Source organism: Dermacentor andersoni, chromosome 1 (assembly GCF_023375885.2).
Source record: "Dermacentor andersoni chromosome 1, qqDerAnde1_hic_scaffold, whole genome shotgun sequence".
Classification (NCBI taxonomy): domain Eukaryota; kingdom Metazoa; phylum Arthropoda; class Arachnida; order Ixodida; family Ixodidae; genus Dermacentor; species Dermacentor andersoni.
The window spans coordinates 113,017,672-113,035,971 of NC_092814.1; the positions used below are offsets into that span (position 1 = coordinate 113,017,672).

Genomic DNA, 18,300 nt, shown 5'->3' on the forward strand with positions numbered 1-18,300 from the left:
TTAGGGAACTAACATCCGGGAACGCAGGGTCACGTGGATGCTGCCTTCTATTGTTCACCGGCCTCAGCCGGCCTGCGGGGAAACGCATGTGTCGCTAGTGGCTAGGCGCGGATTGTGCTGCTGGTCATCAAATTTGATCCAATCCGAGTCGGTTTCGGCAGCGTCGCGTGAATTTTAGTGATCCAAGTTGAGGGGTGCGTAACTGAAAGTACGATGACGGTAAGCGTAAGTTTTACAGTGTTGACGAAACGAATAATGGTTCATGCTGATGCTCGTGTGTGTAAACTGTTGCCGATGTGGCATTCGTCATTTATTTTCCCGCGTGTACCTGTGTTGTGGTGAAAACATTGAGGTATCTGGAAGTGCCTTTGCGTCAAACCACTTGTCGCAGTTGTTGAGTCGGTTAAAGTGTGCTTTCGAAGACTGGCGTCCTGCGAGATTGCCTGTATATGCCATATCCTAAGTTGTCTCTAGCAGTCCAGCCAGATTTTGTGCTCGTAGTGGGCATCTGGGTGGAACACTGGTGGATAATAGTTGCCCGGCGACTTAGTATGTTCACGTGCCCGTTCCTGTGTGGTGGCCTTCTCTTATGTGTAAAGAATGTAATATTTAAGCTATGCTCTGCTTTCTTACACTGTAGTCCGAAGTCGAAGAGATATTCAAGAAGCTGAAAGACCAGGAGGGAGTCGTTGGAGTAGTGGTTACGACATCTGAAGGTTAGTACCAAAGTTTGCTTGCCGGTGGCAGCCGCGCTTAATGTTAGACCTTTTTGTGTATTCGGATGTGTGGGTCGTTTAACAGTAACCGCATTACGAGCTTACGTAGGCACGGTTAGAGCTGTTGCGTTTTTTTTTCTTCACCTTCAGAACCTCAATGTCCGACATTTGGAGCATGTAGTTACTTGCACATTTTTTGCCTGGATGTACCCTCCAGCTTTTTTTTTTTTTTTTTTTTACTGCTGTGTTTTTTTTTCCTTTATCTAATCAGACACAAGCCAATGGAATAGGTAGATGCGGGCCCTTGTACAAGCAAGGCTCTGTTCATGGAGTCATGTACTTATGCCAACGATGACATGTTCGACATGGTTAAACCTCGTTATGCGTGTCATTAAATCAGTGATATACAGGTCTCACAGTCCATGACTATAGTCATGGTATTGATGAAGCAGTGTACTTAAAACTGAAACGTTCACATACACAGACACTGGTATCATGGCTTACCAACTAGCCCATCAGTATGTATCAAACTATTTTCATGAATGCAGAATTGGCGGTTGAACATGTTCAGGCAGTTTTAGTGTTTGCTTCTAGGACTTTAATCCTGTGTAAAAAATGGGGGTTCCCATTCTATACTACGTATATTAGTCTCCTTGACCATGGCACTTGCCACATTGCCAATAAGTTTTAAACTTTATGGAGTATATTGATTGTGCTGTCTCAATAGTGACATGGGTACAGCAGTAGACGTTGCTGCCTTTATGTCTGCATTGACCAACACATTAGTTCATGCACTTCAGTGTGGAAGTGTACTTTGGTCAACTTCATAGATTCTGCACACACCTCTGCCACAAAATACTCCATGGCAGCTGAGTAGCTTGTGATGCGTGTCATTGACACATGCATGTATTGCACTGCTGTGATCATGCTATTTTGCATAGATACATGAAATCACAGTTTCTGGAAACGTCACATCCAGCTGTATTATAACTTCCATTTTGCTTTCCAAGACTGTAATGACATGGATAATTGGAGAGTACTGGGAGAGGTCTTTTTCTTGCAATGGACATAAATAAGCTAATGACTGTGGAATTAAAAAAAAGAAAAAAGAAATGTGAGCATTACATTCAAAGTAATGCTTGGAAGACCACATTTATTCAAGTTCTAATGGTCGTTCTTTTGTTAGTCATCATATCCCCAGAAGTTGACATTTGTGTATGAGAATTCATTATTCTTCTTGCATTTGTTTCACATTGATCCTTACATGCTGTGCGCATTACTGTATGTCCTTTAAGCAAATGTTAGTGGCATTATTTTTAGGCAATTACTAGGGCCAATTTTATACAATTTTTTTTATGCACGCACAATTATGTGGAACCCCTCATCTCTTGTTCACGAAAAGTGTTCTCTGTCCTGTACTTTCCAGCCGATTGTTCAGGTACATCAGAGCTGTTCAGGGACAATATTGTGCAGCTACAACTTTTACGACACATGTAGGTGCAAAATTGGTATAGCAGTTATGCGTCAAGTTTCACATATGCTTAAAAAAAAATTAAATTATGGGGTTTTACGTGCCAAAACCACTTTCTGATTATGAGGCACGCCGTAGTGGAGGACTCCGGGAATTTTGACCACCTGGGGTTCTTTAACGTGCACCTAAATCTAAGCACACGGGTGTTTTCGCATTTTGCCCCCATCGAACTGCGGCCGCCATGGCCGGGATTCGATCCCGCGACCTCGTGCTCAGCAGCCCAACACCATAGCCACTGAGCAACCACGGCGGGTTCACATATGCTTGTGCATATCGCAACTAAATGACAACATACACTTTTTGTTAGTAGGCAAGCCGTTTACTTCTTTCACTTACTCTAGTTTGAGCTGAGCACTGATAGGGACTCGTAAAGGTTGATTGATTGATTGATTGATTGGTTGGTTGAATAAACGTTTATGCAAGCGGTTGTTGCATTTGTCCTAGCCAGCTTTGTCAGTTCAGGAAGCCGTGGTTGTTTGTTGCCCTCGCCGTCCTGCTGGTCAGCCAAAGCTAGACCTCCAGGGTCGGGTTGGACAGTAGGGCCAGCCAGGGTGTTAGGGGTGATGGTAGAGGCCACGAAGCTGGTCTGGGCATGTGAGAACAGACCAGCACCATGTGTTGGAGAGAGTTCGGCTTATCTTGACAGTATTGACAATGCTGCTAGTAGACTTAGGGATGTATTGCATGTAGTAGAGTACCGTGCTGGTACATGTTGGTCTGTAAGCACTACCAGATGGTGGCCTGTTCGCTGTCGAGCTATTCCTTCTCATGGTGTTCCAGGAAGTCTTGGTATGTGGTGGGTATTGCCTCTGTGTCCTCAATTGCCGGGGCTGGACAGGCGGTGGTAGGGGGTGCCCGCAAGCTGCGGCGTGGGCCACTTGCTTCCCCTTTACTGCCGCGTGTCCCGGCGTCCAGACGATGTGGGTGTCTTATAGTGGTTAGTGATGCGAGATGAGGCTTCTAGTGCGGCGCTGCTGACGATATCCTTTTGGTAATTGCGGCACGCTTGTTGAGAGTCCAACTATTGTGAGTGGTTCAGTGCTGGTGGCCAATGCCAGTGCTGTAACCAGCTCCTCCACTGCTGCGGAGTTGAGGGCTCGGGTAAATGCTGTTCTGATCTCTGCCGTGGGTGTATCTCTTGTGTTGTGGGTATATTGCAATTTCCTTGTAGCATACACCAGCGGTGTGTCGCATCATTAGTTGCTGCTGTAGTGTGAGACTCTTCTGTGGCATCATTCTTTATTGTGTTCTGGGTGCATGTGCATGATACATAAAAGAGAAATTATTTAAGCTGTATTATTAAATTACCCTTCTACAATATCAATAAGGCCACTCTTACTGTCAGAAGGACCTTCGTAGGCCAGAAAAAATGTAAAAACTAAAGATGGGGCCTGCTCTGAATTTCCTACACCAAATCAACATATCATGGATTTTGGCACCATTGGCTTGAGCCTGGTTCATTTTCTATCTATAAAGATTGACTGCATTACATTTTAAGGTAGCTGAACTTAGCAAGCTTCAAGAACTTGCCAAGTTGAACTTGCTAACATTGAAAGCCATGACGTTGCACTGGTGTTCTTGCACGAAATGTAAAAAATTTTGACTGAGCTTCATTTTCTCTTTTAATAATGAACCTATTACAATGAAGGCAAACAGTATTTAAAGATGACTTTATCAGTCTAAACTGTTTCCCTTTGGTGTTGCTTTAAGCATAATTTAGACAGTGATGAACAGTGTCATTCCAAGGGAGCTACTAAAATGAAAAACTGATAATCAAATGTGCTAATTCTACTGTAGCCATTGATACAGTGCAGATCATTAACCAATGTTGAAAATTATAAATCTGCACATTAGGGGTGTGTTTGCTGTTGGAAAGGTGTTTACCTCTGGCACTGCACTAGTAATAATGCACTCAAATTTGTGAATAAACAAATTCTCCATCTATACGTACTAAGCTTCCTTGGAGAGATCATTCCTGGTAGGTTACAAACTTCAGATCATATTATTGCTATATCAATTTTTTTTACCAGTGAGCTGATTTCCCACTTGTATTATTTGAATCCACAACCTGTTGATGACATTTGAAAGCACTCACTCATTCTTAAAGCTTCCTCGTGCACGAGAGGTAGAAAACGAATTTTGTGGAACAGTCTTGAATTGTGAATGCACCATGTGTAGCATTCAAGCCAACATAAGTACTTGTCTCAGAATACATAAAAAAATCCTCCTTATTAAGCAGGGCGTGCAGGGAAGGAAGACTGGGCATAACAAATTCATCCTGTCAACAATGCCATCCTGCTGCATTGCATTGTTCGCTTTATTGACTCGCTGCTGTGCATTATGTGGTGCTGCAAAAAGCATTGATTTTAAATTGCTTCTTCCAGGAGCACCTATCAAAACGTCATTTGACAATGTAACGACTATGCAATACGCTACCCTTGTCACACGACTGTGTGAACAGGCACGAAGCACTCTGCGGGACCTAGAACCTGGAAACGACTTGACATTCCTCAGGATGCGGACCAAGAAGCATGAAATTATGATATCACCAGGTAATAACATTTTTGAGTGTTGTGAACATGTGGGAGCACTTAACAATGGGGATGTGAACTGCAACATGCTTAATTTTGCATTAAATGGTATGCTACTGTATTAACGTGATAACATTAAACATTACGATTACCTATGCTGCAGCTGCCGGGAAGCATGAGAAGCAGTCTGAGATCTTGAAATGCTATTGTGTTCCACTCTTGAAGGCAAAGCTGAAGTGTCCTCGAAATTTTTAATCTAAAATGAAGCATGTTGCAATTCAAGTACCTGTTTGTCTTTATACCTAGTATTTCAGGGGAAACAATGCTTACTGTAAAGGCAGTTCAAAGCACCCTTCCCCCGATAAAGAGCCTGAGATATGGAGAAAAATGGGTGCTGAAGTTTGAGTTAGCGCAGTAGTTCACATGTATCAGCGAAAAAAACTACCATTTAGGCAGCAAGCTCGTCAGTTTGATAAATGTTTGACTTGTCTCTGCTGAACTGTTTGTAAAAAACTGGAGTGGCGTTCAGTGAAATTTGGACACACACTATTTTAACAGGACCTTGCAAGCTTAAACGAAAAGGACAAATTTTCTAATGTGCTTTTTTTTATTACTTTTCAGATAAGAACTATTGCTTGGTTGTGGTTCAAAATCCATCTGGATGAATAAAAGACAACAGATAGAACCTTCATGGGCTTTTCAGCTGTTATTTATTTAACCTAATGGCCTATGGGATCATAATACATTTCATGTACCACATCATGCATGAAAAATTTGTGGACGAATAAACAAGTCTTTAAAAGATTTCTTTCTTCGTACAAAATTACAGCATCAATTTACAGGGGCAACCCACTATTTCACGCACTAGATTTTAGAAATTCCTGGTAGGCCTCCTCATCCATGAGGGACTTCAATTCATCTGTATTCTTCACCTTCAGTTTGAATATCCACCCTGTAATTAAAGACAACTGTGTTAGGTTTCCACCTAGACAGTTTACCACATACAGCAAATAAATAATTCACATTGTTCTGCCAGAAGTACGACCACCCCAAACATAGTAGTACAAAAAGAAATAAAATAAAACTTGGCGTTGCAGTGTGCAAATGCGTGACAAGTGGTTTTAAAAGGCCGACCGTTTACTATTTGACAGGCACAAATGTGCCAGCTGGACACTGGCCAGAACCCAGAGGCACTTGTTTATAACACTATCACGTGTGAGAACATACTGTTCACATGCTGTAGAGCGTAGACTACCAAATTGATCTTTCTGCATGTCATAGACACAGGCCTGAAAGCCTGCAAAAAGCATGCCAAACAGCCCTCACAGTTTCACACAAGAGCTCAGCTCTTTACACCAGTGGCTGTAGAATTCAACCATAAATCTATGTTTTTGCATCACTTTACTGGCTCTTCTACTAACGTTACAGGGCGTTTTGGTGGCAGCAGACAACCATTCATAAAGCCTATGTAGGCTGGTTCTCACTTAGGGGTTATATTTCTGAGACCTCCCAAGATACATGCTAAACTTTTCCTACCAGGTAAAGTCCAGTCCAAATGCACCGTAACAATATATAGTCACTACTCTTGTAGCCAGCTACTTTGCCACAATAACAAGTGCTTTTGAGATTCTTCCTAAGCTATGTTGGAAGTTTTGAATTAGGCAACCTCCGCTCCTTTATCCCAACATTTTGAAATCTTGCAAACAGGTCAACGTGTGCAGCTTCTCACCTTCATTATAACAGTCGCTATTTACAAGTGCTGGTTTGTCCTCAAGTGCTTTGTTGATCTCCGTGACTTTCCCTGAAACAGGTGTATATATCTCGCTGGCAGCCTTAACACTCTCAATGGCACCACATTCATCTGCAAGAAAGATTGAGATAAGCTTAAGACATTATCATACCACATGTATATAGGAGTAGTACTGGAATGCAGCAAACAGTGGTTGTCATGATCACGTAGCATTCCTCACTCAACCATAAGAGAAAGCTAACTGAAGAGCCTGCAAGCTCTAAAAAGCATGTATGTTGTTAACACATGAGGATACTTTGAGAGGCATAACAAACTGCCTACTTAATAAAAACAAAATGTCTTTTTCAAGAGGTATCCTTTTCCATGACTACATTAAGATGTGTCAGTGTCCTTTAAAGGCCAACTGCAACATAATTTTACTTTGGCTGAATTAGTTGTAAATCAGTAGTATATAACATTGAAGCAATTTTACCAAAGCTGTAGGGGCTGGTAATTCAGGGTGTCTACCAAGTTGACGTTTCTAAATTCCCCGAGTTTTCCAGGTTTTCCCCGAGTGCCTTTGCAAAATTCCCTGAGTGATGCAGAACTATGTTTTATGTCACGACAAGCTGAAACCATGTCGCCCAGTGCTAAAAAAAAATTAAATTATGGGGTTTTACGTGCCAAAACCACTTTCTGATTATGAGGCACGCCGTAGTGGGGGACTCCGGAAATTTCGACCACCTGGGGTTCTTTAACGTGCACCTAAATCTAAGTACACGGGTGTTTTTGCATTTCGCCCCCATCGAAATGCGGCCGCCGTGGCCGGGATTCGATCCCGCGACCTCGTGCTCAGCAGCCTAACACCATAGCCACTGAGCAACCACGGCGGGTAATCGCCCAGTGCTGTCACTCTCTAGTAAGCATATGAATTTTTTTTTTTTAAATAATGACTTAATAATTCCAGTTTAAATACTAAGGAGTAGTGTTTGTTATTCAAAAAGAGAATAAATGGGAGGAGTTAGTAAAATGTACAGCAAAGAAAATGTCTTCGAAAAAAATTTGCAAATCGAGTCAAACATTCTCAAATACGAATAAAAAGGAGATGCACACAGAAGCAAATATTTTCAAATATGAGCTATTTCTATCAACCGATAGCAAGCTCAGTAATACGAGGCCTGAACTTTGCCACAATTGAGGTTCTCTCTCAACAGCTCGTAAGTCAACCTCAACTGTCCTGACATACTCTCAGCCCGCGCATGACGCCTCAGTGTTGTGTTTCACTGCTTTAAAGAGTTTATTTGGGTTTGGATGAGGGGGGACGTCTGCATCTCGGCATCGGCCAACACTTTGTTTTTTGAGCTCAAGCTCCTTCAAAACGGCGGCAGCACGCTTCCTTTCCCGTTCATTCCTCAATGCGTAGGTCCTTTCTGTTCTTGTCCTCCTTCCGTCACTTGTTCGCCCCACGGACCATTTGAAGCATCTTGGTCAGTTGCACAGTCCACGAAGCCGTCCAAAAAACCGGCCAGTTGGAAAAAATAAATGCATGTAATTTACTGCCCTTAAGGGCTCAAGCCAACACAGGCACAACCGAAAACACTCTGAAGGCCTGTCGGTACACCTATTAGGCATATAGGTTCTCATACTGTGACAGGAGATACCGGGTGCACGCGTGTATAATTAAGGAATACATACTGTGTCCCGTGGCAATAGCCCCTTCCCATGCTTGTTATGCTTCACTGCAATACTTTTTGTGTATGCTTCACCAAGTAACATTTCTGTACAGAGGCAAAGCTGATTTTCGGGAACCGGCATTATGCAACGCACCGTGCTTTCCAAGCTTCTAAGCCAATCGAGAGGACCACAAAGGCAGTCGGTGCCATTGCTGACAGCAGCGAATTCTTTCAATGAAAAACATGGCACTCAACGGCAAGAAGCTTAATAGCGAACATTGAAGCACCTAGGTCTAGCGTTGCCGCAGTGGTGGCTACGGCTGCCAGTTGACCTGCGTGCGAGAGTGCCGGTTCGACGTGGCGAGGTAATCAAAATGGCAGCGGTGGTGGCTTTGATTAATGCCGTTTCGGAACTGCAGTCACGGCAAAAAGTCCGGAAAATCGGACGGCAAAGGGTTCTTGTGTCTGAAATTTCAGACGTTCTGATACATTGACTTTATGGGGGTACGTGGTGGTGCTGAGAAGCCGTCCAAATTATCGGGCATCTGGAAAGTCGGTCGTCAACTGCACACTGGCCTGTGTGCAGCCAGTGTGCAGCTGACTCTTTCAGCCGACGACAGGGTGTCAAAGACGATTCATTACGATTCCTGTCTGTTACTCGAGCCAGCATTACCGCGACTTATCATATCAAGAACACACTTGTAATACTTTAGACAGAGCGGTGCCTTCTCTTGTTATATCCACCAAAGGTTAAAGGTGCCCTGTGATGCAATTTATATATGACGTTTTTATTCAATGTTTGCTTATTATAAGACCTCCAAGACTAGAGTACTTATTAGTTGGTTCCAGAAACAAGTTTCTGTGCCGAACTTAGTGTCCCATACCAACGATTTTCAGAAGCGGGTGTGAGGTAAAAGGCATGTGACACACAGGTTTCTGCTGTTTGTTTGGTTGGTTGGGTATGAAGATCATACTGTACATGGTAATGCTACACATATGGCCACTACTATTAATAAACATGTTTTACATTTTTAAAAACTACATAGAGGTTTCAGCAGTGTCCAATACACTAGGGGTGCTGTCCAACGATTTACACTGTTTACACAAAGTGCACTCTTCACATCACATAGCATTTGGCCCAGTGGCAATTCAGGTTTTTTCAAAGGGATTTTATGGCAAATGCGTTCCCATTGTGTCATATGAGAGAAACTCATTATGAAGTTTTATCTTGCCTGTAAATATATAAGTTGTTTACTAATATACCGAAGACAGGCATGCACAACAGTGTTAGTGCGCCATCTTGCAAGAGTTAAGTTAACTACAGCATGAAGATCTGTGATTGCAATGACCTTGTCTATAGCCATGTTCTACTTATCTGCTAGTGCAAAGGTGACAGCAGCAACAATCATTAACATATACAACCCTTTCTTCCTTTTTTCCCCCCTTCTCTGAGAACAAAATTTGGAGGACACTTAAGCTTCGCCTTTAAGAGTGGAACATGATAGCATTCAAAGATTCCCAACTGCTTCTCAGGCTTCCCGGCAACTACAGCTTGTGTAACTGCAATGTTTACTGGGAAATGCTATCGGTGAACACTATGCACGAAGGCGAGCTTTTGGGTAAAAACGCAGCCTCTCGCGTGGGCCACGGAGGCGAGCACCATATAGAGGTGTTGCAAGGAACTGGGCGTGCCGGTCTACGAATGGCAGAAGCGCTGGAAAAGGGGCTTGTGTTGCTTCCGTGTAACAGAAATATGTCCTCTTGTATATTCAAATTACAATTTGACACTATCATGTCTGTAGGTTTTGTGTAAGTCGTATATTACAATTTTTCTGACACACTTTGAGAAATTCAATTAGTTCAGTAATGCCTCTGCTGCCTTGGGAATAACTGCTGCCTTGGGAATAGCAGAGTTAAATTCTATTCTACATTCATCATGGCAGCAATGGAGCCATTCCTGCAAACTGCGCATGTAATGCTGCTGAATAATAGGCAGAATAAAACAGCACTTAATTGAAACCACAAACCATGTTGTGCAAGTTCCATGCCAATATCTGGTGGCTGAACATAGACTACATCACCAAGTGCTTCCTGCAAGAAAAAAGCCAAACTTGAGTGAAGCCAAATTTCTTCTGAAAAGCAAGAGCACCAGCAGCCTGACAAAACATGCCCTGCATGAAGGCTATGTCATTGGCAGTTAGTCAATTACAGCACTTGTGCTTGTGGCTACAGAGCTGCTTTGCTGGAATTTGTCACAGCACAGAAACAGACAAGCATCAAGCTCTCATACAAAGCAGTGACATGAGGCTATGCTTAATTACAGTAAAGCACGAAAGTCGTGTTGCTACATTCATCAAGCTACTCCAAATTAATGATAGGTTTAGTCATAGTTCACAAAAAAGACATATCATTGTATGCCAGGGAACAAGCACACTAAAACATAAGCTTTGATATTTTATTGTAAGACAAAAACAGAATTGTGCATCTGCTTCGGGATAGCATCAATAGCCACCAACAAAAAGCATCAAAGCCATTTTCTGCCTCCACAAACACTGCATTATAATATCCTTGGAACATAGGCAGTAGGGGTAACCTAATCAAAGGAAAGGACATGCTTCTTTTTTTCTTATGCTTTAGTGTTTTTTACATTATTTGTATGTGAGGAAAGGAGGGGGCATGGGGGGGGGGGGGGGGGGCAGCACATTTTTTGTCCAAATCATTGAAGCAGCATTCTCTCAAATAGTCTCAAGTGATGGCTGGGGCAGGGGAGGAAATGAAATATGAGGTTTGGCTGGTCTGTGCTGCATAATAAAATATTAGTTAGGGAGGAGGATGTCTATTCAGCTAGCATGCATTGACCCTCTCAATGTCCTTGATGTTTCTCTGTATGGTCACATGCATCTATCCGACAGCCATCAAGAGATGTGCAAATGACTGCAAGCTATGACCAAATGAGTCGGTAAACTTTGGTAAAATTGATATCGGCTAATGAGCATATATACCTGTGCATGCTGCGAGATGCCGACTGTACCAATATCTCCATCCATTATGACCCACTCATGTTTCTCTGAAAACCTTCGCTCTGTGAAAATAGCGAACATGAAGAAAAGTATAAGTGTACAAAGTGTAACTTAGCATATCGCCTAAGTTTGCGCGACGAGCGATATTTTTCTTCTAAAAGTACATATTCCGGCGACATACACATAGATCTGCGCTCGCCTTCCTGCAAAACTAACACGACGTGTAGCAAACTTTACGATAGTCAGCAACGCTTTCGATCACTATACACCGCGTACATACAAGCTTGGCTGTGAGTTTAAAGCTTCACCCAACTAGAACAATAAAAAAAATAAATTTTTTTGACGAACTTTTGCGAAGTTCATTCCTATTTATAAAAAAAAGAGGGGGGGGGGGAACAAACAAAAACTGCCGAGTCATCGACACGGCATTCTTAACTACGAGTTCGCTTCACCCGCAAAGATAAACGATTTCGCGAAGAGGCGCGCACTGATAAAAGCTTCTGTAGTATCACACCATTGCGACTTCAAGGGCACGCCACGCCGGTTTATCAAGTGTTCTCTAGCATCGTTACCCGCAAACATTGATTTTTTTTTAACAGAGGAATAAAAGAAGTGACCACGGCAGCTAGACTAATCAAACGAACCAACGTATTCGTATTTACCGCGGCACTGCCACAGCGTAACCGGATCCCCCATATACATACATCGCGAGCGCGCATTTCTACGACGTGCGAGCATCAACGACTAAAATGCAATTCGCGATGTCAAGTGCATGAGAGTAAAGAGTACGCGATGCAGAAGGAATTAATTTTTTTTTCTTTCGTTAAAGACGTACCGGCTTTTGATGATGGACTCAAACTGAAGCACCGGGACGAAACAGCACATGGCTGCAAGGGTTTGAGGACACTGTGTTTCAAGTAGAGGGAATGCTGAAGCGCAGTCCGCAGGATGCACCGAACAGCTGCCATTATAACATAAAAGTGCGACTCCTACTCGTACCACCGCACAATCTACACGATGAGTAGAAGCTTCGTCGGCTTCTCGTGCAAATGATAAGCTACGTCTCGCAGATTCGGAAAGGAACCAGACGACGCCGGCCCCCTTTTTTTTCTTTCCTTTTTTTTTTTGGTCAAAGTAATTATTTTGCCCGCACAGTGACGCTGTCGTCGGGTGAGTGCTGGCAGTTTCGGTTTCAGAGGCAATGCCGGTGGTGCTACAAAAACAAAGTGCGCAGGCGCATTTACGGAGCATTCGCATACAAAACTATTCAAAACGACTCGTAAACGTGTTTCATAATACGCACTGCCCTAAACAGTACGTGAAACACATTTAATTGTGATCAGCAGCGCGTCGGTTTTCGATAATCGTTCTAGCCACCCATGTAGCCACCGTATCATAGATACAGTGCCCAGGCTAGAAGGGTAGCCTCTATAGACCGTTTCATCGGGCGAGGAGGAAAGGGCGCGCGGAGAGCCTTTCCTCCTCTCTGGCTTGGGCGATCCGGCGCGGCGCTGCTTGAAAGTATTGCTGTCGCGTGCTGCGGAACGATTTCCAGATGTTTTAGATCTTACTTTGTGAAATTTACGCCATGTTCGTTGATACAAGGTCGTCAGGGAAGCCTTTCGGTGCATCGGTAACTACTGTAGGCAGAAATATGCCTTGGGGGCGCAAAAATGTGACACGCATAATCAGCCGCGGTGTACGAGCATTATCAGTCGCGGTGCGTGTATGTGTTGTTTACTATTTTGCTTATATCGATTTTAATTCAACAAAGAAAACCGGCGTCTCTGTATTACCAACATTAAATGGTAAATCAGCTCACTGTCTGATGGATTGGCGTAGGCAGTAAAACATAAAACATAAGAGCGCATGCTCGTGCACGGCCAACCTAAGGCAACCACGAAACATCTGAGCGGCAGGCGCTATCAAATATTTTTGATACACTGGCATCGTTCTCACGCATTTCAAGTCTAGTATGCTTGAAATTACCATATGTCTATGCTAGCCTTGCTGCATGAGGCTCATGGCGCTGCTCAACACAGCGATCACTGCGGTTGGTGAGCCAGCACGATACACATATAAGCTGTGTGCTTCGGCATTGCCTTTTTGGCCTGTATACAGCCATAATATATGAGAGAGTTCGCATAAAAAGAATGCCATGGCTATTTTTGAGCGCAAAATTTCCGTAATACGTGTGAGTGCGTAGTAGAGAACTGAACGAACACAACCGAAAAAAAAAATTCGGTTATCATCCTCTTTCTCTAAAAAGCAAGAGAAAACGGGCTAACGCCGCACAACGTTTGTAAATATATAACCGCTGATGCCGCATGCTTGGACCATGCGCTATACAGAACAAAGATATCTGTAATCCAGCACCTACTACTGCTTAGGACGCTCGCGCAGTTCGTAAACGGTCGCTTTGCTGGACAAGCTTAATTCAGACTGTAAGGTATGCTGCTATTACTAGCCAAAACTATTTTATTAATGGGTGGAAACCTCATCCATCCAACCAAGTAGTCACGCAATGTAACCTGCAGTGAACAGTTTGAACGCTTGTCAAACAGCACAGCTCCTATCGTAGCAGAACAGTACCCATGCTGTTACGATCGTCGCGTATGTTTTATGGCTCCTAAACCGCAGCTTAGAAATAGAGGATAATACTGCAATAAGGTCACATTAGTGATTGGAACATTTAGAAATACACAATTGATCTCCGAGGCTGATTGTAGGCTCAAATATGCGAGCACACCATCGCGCTGCGTGTTCCGTACACCTCAACGCCAGCAGAAATTCCGGCCATGACGCCTTTAACCACTTTAGCACGCCTCACAGAACCGTTTACCACATAGAAGACGCACGTCATACTAAACAGACCGCACGACCGCGAAAACAAACGCCAGAACCTGCCGCCGAGCGTATACCTGCCATGCAAAAGACCGCTTTCACCCAAGCCAGTATGGCGCTGCTCATAGGCGGCGCCACTGCGTTCACAATATGGCGGCGCCTACGAAAAAACGGTCTATAGACCGTTTCATCGGGCGAGGAGGATAGGGCGCGCGGAGAGCCTTTCCTCCTCTCTGGCTTGGGCGATCCGGCGCGGCGCTGCTTGAAAGTATTGCTGTCGCGTGCTGCGGAACGATTTCGAGATGTTTTAGATCTTACTTTGTGAAATTTACCCCATGTTCGTTCATATAAGGTCGTCAAGAAAGCCTTTCGGTGCATCGGTAACTACTGTAGGCAGAAATATGTCTTGGGGGCGCAAAAATGTGACGCGCATAATCAGCCGCGGTGTACGCGCATTATGAGTCGCGGTACGTGTATGTGTTGTTTACTATTTTGCTTATATCAATTCTAATTTGACAAAGAAAACCGGCGTCTCTGTATTACCAGCATTAAATGGTAAATCAGCTCACTGTCTGATCGATTGGCGTATGGAGTAAAACATAAAACATAAGAGCGCATGCTCGTGCACGGTCAACCTAAGGCAACCACGAGACATATGAGCGGCAGGCGCTATCAAATATTTGTGGTACACTGGCATCGTTCTCATGCATTTCAAGTCTAGTATGTTTAAAGTTACCATATGTCTACGCTAGCATTGCTGCATGAGGCCCATGGCGCTGCTCAACACAGCGATCACTGCGGTTGGTGAGCCAGCACGATACATATATAAGTTGTGTGCTTCGGCATTGCCTTTTTGGCCTGTATACAGCCATAATATATGAGAGGGTTCGCATAAACAGAATGCGATGGCTATTTTTGAGCGCAAAATTTCCGTAATACGTGTGAGTGCGTTGTAGAGAACTCAACGAACACAACACAAAAAAAAAATTCGTTTATCATCCTCTTTCTCTATAAAGCAAGAGAAAACGTTTATAAATATATAACCGCTGAAGCCGTATGCTTGGACCATGCGCTATAGAGAACAAAGATATCTGTAATCCAGCACCTACTACTGCTTAGGACGCTCGCGCAGTTCGTAAACGGTCGCTTTGCTGGACAAGCTTAATTCAGACTGTAAGGTATGCTGCTATTACTAGCCAAAACTATCTTGTTCATGGGTGGAAACCTCATCCATCCAACCAAGTAGTCACGGAATCTAACCTGCAGCGGACAGTTTGAACGATTGTCAAAGTATAACAGCACAGCTCCTTTTGTAGCAGAATGGTACCCACGCTGTTACGATCATCGCGTATGTTTCATGGCTCCTAAACCGCAGCTTAGAAATAGAGGATAATACTGCAATAAGGTCACATTAGTGATTGGAACATTCAGAAATACACAACTGATCTCCGAGGCTGAATGTATATAGGCTCAAGTATGCGCTCACACATCGTGCTGCGTGTTCCGTCCACCTCAACGCAAGCAGAAATTCCGGCCATGACGCCTTAAACCACTTCAGCACGTCTCACAGAACCGTTTACCACGTAGAAGACGCACGTCATACTAAACAGACCGCACGACCGCGAAAACAAACGCCAGAACCTACCGCCGAGCGTATACCTGCCATGCAAAAGACCGCTTTCACCCAAGCCAGTATGGCGCTGCTCATAGGCGGCGCCACTGCGTTCACAATATGGCGGCGCCTACGAAAAAACGGTCTATACTAGTAGCATAGAGTACGAGACGTTCATTTGAGGGATCGCCAGCCGTTTGTGTGCAGGCGCGAGGGAGAAAATCTGGGGAGGAGGAGGAGTGTATTTTAATGAAGAGAAAGGAGGAGTGGTCGGCTTGGAGAGCGTGTCTCTAGCCTGCTACTCCTCACTGGGGAAAGGGGAAATACAAGGAAAGGTAGCTGGCGAGTGATTATGTTATGGTACAATGAGATACTATATACACGTTGTCCAATATGCAGATGCGCACTGTAGACGCAATACACGCAAGAGTAATCTTATCCATGCAAAAAGTTATTGCACAAACACATTTCGCACTGACTTCACGTCCCACAGGTTCTAGAGGCAATTGTCTAAACCCGTCTCACTTACAAAGTTCGAAAGTGATATTATGGCACGTTGGGCACAGTCAACACTCCTCCACGCGCCCAAAAGCTTTTCTTCCGAATAGGGGCGGGAGTCCAAGCTGTCAACAGTAGATTTGAGTGTTCTTCGTTCGGCCGCATATTGAGGGCACACGCAAAGTACGTGAGCTATTGTCTCGGGAGTGTGACAGACGCTACAGTCAGGGTCCCGTGCTCGTCCAATTTTGTGAAGGTATCGGTGGGTGTATGCCACACCCAGCCGTAATCGATGAATGAGTGTTTCCTGGCCTCTCCACAACCTAAGTGGTAGCCAGAATTGTAAACCAGCGTCAAGTCTATGGAGGCGTTCTTGCCGATGTTCGGGGTTGTCCCAATGTCATGCCATAGAAGTTTTGCTGGAGTTATGGAACGAGGCGTTAATGTCGTACCAGGAAAAATGAATTTTTATAATGGTTCCGTCAGTGTGCGTCTTTTTTGCTTCCGCAACAGCCTGTTCATTTCCAGCTATTCCACAATGGCCAGGAATCCACTGCAGCATGATGGTATGCCCGGAATGAGACGCCTCAGCAAGTAGAGACATGATGTCATAAACCAGAGGACTATATGCTGTTCTGTCATTCATATAATTGCTGATGAGTTGCAGTGCTGGTTTTGAGTCACAGAACACTGCCCACTTCTCAAGGCTTTGTTGCAGTATGCAGCGAATTGCTTCTCGAACTCCGGTCAACTCAGCTGCTGTAGACGACGTCCTGTGTCCTATCTTGAACCGTTGTGCGATCCTCATTCCTGATACCATGTAGGCCGCTGCGTAAGAGGTCTGTGTCACATAACCATCTGTAAAAACATGTTCGAAATATCCATACATGTAAGCAATGTATGATAACGCGAAATGCTTGAGCCCAACAAGCGGCATTTTTGGCTTCTTCATTATTCCAGGGATTGAGAGTCTCACCGTTGGCTTTGCCATTGTATAGAGTGGAACTTCGGGTATGTCATACGGTTCGAAGTCCGACGGCAATAAGTCTTGCTGTGACAACACGGCTTCTGAGTAGGCGGCGACAGGCCGTATGCTTGTGACGTTCGTGAGTGGATGATTCCTGTGTCTAGTCAGTAGTCTTAGATGTACTCACAATGGCTCATGTTGCAGATAAACTTGAGCTGGGCACGCACGTGCCTCTGCAATAGTGCCCCAAGTAGACGCACATCGTGGTAGTCTTAGGCAAATTCTCAGTGCGTGAGCCTGAGCACTTTCAAGTGTGCGTACAGCAGTTGTACTAACTCGAGAAAGTACAGGTGCACTGTAGCGGAAGTAGCCAACAAGAAGTGCCTGGTAGAGCTGCAGAAGAGGTGATTTGGATGGCCCCCATGATTTTCCAGACATATGTCGAATGATCTGAGTAAAGCTGTCCAGCTTTTTTCTTAATCCAGAGAAGTCACGGTCGATGATGACTCCGAGAAACTTGTAGTGGGTTACCGAAGGTATAATCTTCCTATCAATCATAAGAGAGTAGCAGGCCATTGACTTCCGTGTAAATGCCATGGTTACACTTTTTTCCGGTGAGAGCTGCAGTCCGCGACTGTTAAGGTAAGTCGACGTTATTGACAACGCGCGCTGCAGCCTCGTTTGCACTTGCAAGCGCATTAAGCTCGTGGTCCATATACAGATGTCATCTACGTACACAGAGACCGAGACTGTGCCTGCGTGTTCTTTGACAAGTCGAATGAGAACGATATTAAATAAAGTTGGGCTCAATACACCTTGAGGCACTCCACGATAGACGGGGTGGTTCTTTGTTTCACCGTCTGGAGTTGTCATGAATATCGTTCTCTCTTGAAGATAGCTGGCTATCCACTGATGCATACGTCCACCGATGCCACATTCTTCTAGGGCATTTAAAATTGCATCATGTACAACGTTGTCAAAAGCACCCTTGATATCAAGAAAGATAGCAGCTGTTAATCAACGGCTACGTTTCTGATGTTCAACAGTTGTTACTAGGTCAATGACGCTGTCGATTGATGACCTACCCTTTCAGAAACCTGTCATTGCGTCTGGATATATATTACGCTTCTCCAAAAACCACTCAAGGCGCGTCAAAACCATGGGTTCCATGGTTTTACC

At 44.2% G+C, this 18,300-nt stretch overlaps 2 protein-coding genes across 2 annotated transcripts; one reads left to right on the forward strand and one right to left on the reverse strand.

The window, feature by feature from the left end:
- The first annotated feature begins 110 nt into the window (after positions 1-110).
- Positions 111-5,585, forward strand: LOC126545691 (dynein light chain roadblock-type 2-like). Its single transcript, XM_050193636.3, has 4 exons — positions 111-219; positions 641-716; positions 4,632-4,799; positions 5,400-5,585. The coding sequence occupies exons 1-4, from the start codon at positions 214-216 to the stop codon at positions 5,441-5,443; spliced, it is 294 nt and encodes a 97-aa protein (XP_050049593.1). The 5' UTR covers positions 111-213; the 3' UTR covers positions 5,444-5,585.
- On the reverse strand, positions 5,470-12,342 carry ppl (glycine cleavage system H protein, mitochondrial). Its single transcript, XM_050193633.3, has 5 exons — positions 12,036-12,342; positions 11,183-11,262; positions 10,208-10,271; positions 6,508-6,639; positions 5,470-5,730 (listed from the first exon to the last, which is right to left on the reverse strand). The coding sequence occupies exons 1-5, from the start codon at positions 12,166-12,168 to the stop codon at positions 5,636-5,638; spliced, it is 504 nt and encodes a 167-aa protein (XP_050049590.1). The 5' UTR covers positions 12,169-12,342; the 3' UTR covers positions 5,470-5,635.
- Between the last annotated feature and the right edge of the window lie 5,958 nt (positions 12,343-18,300).

Coding starts and splice junctions, on each gene's coding strand:
- LOC126545691 (XM_050193636.3), top strand. Junction 717..4,631: donor AGTGGTTACGACATCTGAAG/GTTAGTACCAAA, acceptor TGCTTCTTCCAG/GAGCACCTATCAAAACGTCA. Junction 4,800..5,399: donor TGAAATTATGATATCACCAG/GTAATAACATTT, acceptor ATTACTTTTCAG/ATAAGAACTATTGCTTGGTT.
- ppl (XM_050193633.3), bottom strand. CDS start 12,168: ATGGCAGCTGTTCGGTGCATCCTGCGGACTGCGCTTCAGCATTCCCTC. Junction 10,272..11,182: donor GCATCTCGCAGCATGCACAG/GTATATATGCTC, acceptor TTTTTCTTGCAG/GAAGCACTTGGTGATGTAGT. Junction 6,640..10,207: donor CATGGAACTTGCACAACATG/GTTTGTGGTTTC, acceptor TCTTTCTTGCAG/ATGAATGTGGTGCCATTGAG.